At 43.5% G+C, this 3,532-nt stretch overlaps 1 protein-coding gene across 1 annotated transcript; it reads left to right on the top strand.

Annotated features, from left to right (window-relative positions):
• The first annotated feature begins 1,648 nt into the window (after positions 1-1,648).
• Positions 1,649-2,608, top strand: LOC136620265 (olfactory receptor 5V1-like). The gene has a single exon (XM_066594968.1). It carries the CDS (start codon positions 1,649-1,651, stop codon positions 2,606-2,608), a length of 960 nt encoding a protein of 319 aa, XP_066451065.1.
• Positions 2,609-3,532: the final 924 nt, after the last annotated feature.

Genomic DNA, 3,532 nt, shown 5'->3' with positions numbered 1-3,532 from the left:
AGAGATCTCCCCTCCGTTCCGCCCCGCTCTCCCCCGCAGCTCCGTGCCCGCTGCCGGCACCCGAACCTGCAGTCTCGAGTGGGGGAGATACTCGCTAAAGGCAATGCTCGCAATTGCCTTTAGCGAGTATACTCGCTCATCAATATTAAAGAGGTTTTCTAAGTTTGCAACTGCTCATGATGTGGTCCTGGTCTATTTCTACACACCACCATCAGCTCATGGGTCAGAGCCCCTGCTTCCAGGATGTCTATGAATGCAATGCTGTGCACACCTACTTACTAATGGTAACTCCCCGAGTTGATGACTACTCTAACCTGATAGCTCCTGAGCCAGGCCTATCCTAGGACCTGTACAGTACCATTAGGTAAATGTGGGAAAGAGATGTGCTGACTACTGTTTTGCTCTCCTCTCATCTCTGTAGACTGTACATAATCTGAAGCAGCAAAGTGCAGAGACAAGAGAAGAGCACAGCTGTAGTATAAAATAAAGACCCGGTTGGGAGACAAAAGAACTAGCTAGCTCTTTTTTCTGCACTGTACCAAATGCTCAGGCTCACTAAAAAGAGACAGATTTCCAGAACTTTTACAACCTGAGTTTGGCTGCTAGAGGTATGTGGTTGTCATTGTATGGGAACGGAGGGGTCACTGTGGTAGGTCAGTGTTTATGGGGGAGGGCACTGTGGTATTAGAGCATGTTAACACAGTGAAATTTGGTGTAGAACTTAAAAATAAAGTAAAAAGAAGTCTGCGCCAAGGGTCTTGTGTTTAATGCAGCAACCATGTATAGGCTGCTATCCTGGCCTATAGATAATATCAGTGACTGAAAATCATAAAAGAGAACGGTGCGCAAAAAACCTCTATTGGTAAAACTGTGCACAACAGAACAAATGGAAGCTGTGTTGTTGAGTGCTAGTAATCACAAAGCATCCCAATTTTATGCGTTAAACAAAGCAATATATATATATAAATCAACAAGCGATGCAAGCACTGACCATGAATACAAAAAAGCATGTTAGTCAAAAGGGGGATGCACTCCAGAAAAGTCCTGTGCAGTGGTGTTGTCCCAATTTGCAACTACTGAAGAGAGGAGAAGTCTGGTTTATGAGGTGATCCTCACAATCTTCGTTGAGGGTGGTTATCTCTGCGTGCTGCGGGCAGAACAAAAAGAATGCATGCTGGCACTAACTCACAAAAGCACATGCCGCTCCGGCTGGAAGAGGCAGTGTGAGAGGAAACTGAGGGCTAAAGTGTGACATCACACCAGGCTACGGTAGCTACCGTTGCCCAAAAAGTTCCTGTGCATTACAAAGCCTGAAACTTGCTTCTTTATCAGGAAAGACACTGTATTGTGAATCTTCACTTGTTAAAATTAAAAGCCAACTCCTATACTATAAACAACCATGAAAATGAGTGTCCTGAGACCCTATTACGTTATTATGGACGTGCAGAGCTCTGGGGCTTCTGTGCCTTCGCCTATTGGGAGAACTGATAAGTTATAAAATGAAGGATGCTGCTATCTGTTAGTAACAGCAATTTTATATCCGAGCCAGGATATTCACCCATTGTGTTCATATTCCACCAAATCTTCCTGATGTTTCATTGTTGCCAGTTTTATTCATTTGAAAAACTTTGGGAAGAATCACACTGGAATGAGGAAGAACCAAACCACAATCACCAGTGTTCTTCTCATGAGTCTATCGTATGATCAAAAGATCATCTATGTACTCTTCACTGTCTTCCTCCTGATCTACCTGATGACCTTCTTGACCAACTCTCTCATCATTCTTCTAATTGTAACTTTTGCTCATCTTCATACACCCATGTACTTCTTTCTTGGAAACTTGGCATTCTTGGACATGTCCTATTCATCGGTCACTGCCCCAAAGTTGCTTTATAACCTCAGCACCCAGGACTGGTCCATCTCCCTCCCTGACTGCATAGCACAAATTTTCTTTGTCATCTATTTTGGGAGTTCTGAGGTTTTCTTGTTGTCCTCCATGTCTTATGACCGGTATGTAGCCATCTGCCGTCCTCTCCATTACAATCGGATCATGTCCTGGGGAACATGCACTCAAATGGTATCTTTGGTTTGGTCTTCTGCTTTTCTGGCCCCCATCATTTGTACCTTATGTTTAAGAAGGTTGACGTTCTGTGGTCCTAGCTTCATCTGTAATTTCTTTTGTGACCTGCCCCACTTGTACCAGATCTCTTGTACTGATACTTTCATTAATGTTCTAGTCTTAATAATTGTAGGGTGTGTTCTCGGCACTGTAGCTTTTGTTATCACGTTTTACCCGTATGTCAGAATTTTTAGAACAGTGTTCAAAATCCGCACCAGCGATGGAAAACGAAAAGCTTTTTCCACCTGTACATCTCATCTGACTGTGGTTTTCATATTTTATGCGTCAGTAATATTTATCTACTATGTTCCCAACACAAGTAATCTTCTTACATTGAACAAAGTGGTCACTGTGATCTATGCACTAATTACCCCCTTAATCAACCCCTTAATCTACAGCCTGAGGAGCAAAGACCTGAAGGCCGCACTGCAGAAGGCTTTACGTATACACGTGATGACACTAAACAGCAGTAGAAGGGGACAGACATGACTCCAGCTGAGTGTTAACGATGAAAAGCAGGAGGCCTAAAGGATCTTACAATGAATAGTCAGACGGTCGGCTTTGTTACTCATCTGTGGTTGCCCCTTTTCACAGGCTGTCATAAATACCATACTGACATGCATCTAGTACATATTGCAAAGTTGCCTTTTGGAAGTCTCACCTAATTGTTATACTGTACCAAGTTTATCTACTGTAATCTTCCAGAGAAGTGTTTATTGTCTGGATGGCGTAACATTTTTGAAGAGTCTGTAACATTTAAGCATAAAGTCTAGGTGGATTTTCCAGAAACTGGAAAGAACTTTCATGCTCAAATTAATTTACCCAGTATGGCCCATGAGCCCTGAGGAGAGGGTACCACCATATTGAGTTATGGTTCACTACTGTAGTGACCTGCAGATGGACCTTTAGGCCCAATAAAACTTCAAGCCACATGGTAGCGGGTCTCTTCCAGTAAAGGTATGTTCATTTACCTTAGCTACAGGACCCAGGTGCAACCTTTCTTAGGAGGGACTGCCGTGCGGTTGATATTTCCCACCTCTATTTTAAACTACTCTGCCCACAGTTTTTAGATTATTCTAGATTGCCTGAACATAATTTTCTAGTTGTCACAAATTGAAGAACATTGCCAATATTTCAGTGCGTTATCAATAGAGATGAGCGAACGTACTCGACCGAGCTTGATATTCGTGCGAATATTAGGGTGTTCGGGATGCTCGTTACTCGTAACGAGTACCATGCGGTGTTCTGGTTACTTTCAGTTTCCTCTCTGAGACGTTAGCGCGCTTTTCTGGCCAATTGAAAGACAGGGAAGGCATTACAACTTCCCCCTGTGACGTTCAAGCCCTATACCACCCCCCTGCTGTGAGTGGCTGGGGAGATCAGGTGTCACCCGAACATAAAAGTTGGCCCCTC

The sequence above is a fragment of the Eleutherodactylus coqui genome, chromosome 3 (assembly GCF_035609145.1).
Source record: "Eleutherodactylus coqui strain aEleCoq1 chromosome 3, aEleCoq1.hap1, whole genome shotgun sequence".
Taxonomy (NCBI): Eukaryota; Metazoa; Chordata; class Amphibia; order Anura; family Eleutherodactylidae; genus Eleutherodactylus; species Eleutherodactylus coqui.
Note: the sequence above shows the minus strand (reverse complement) of the source record. Positions and strands in the feature narration are given on the sequence as shown.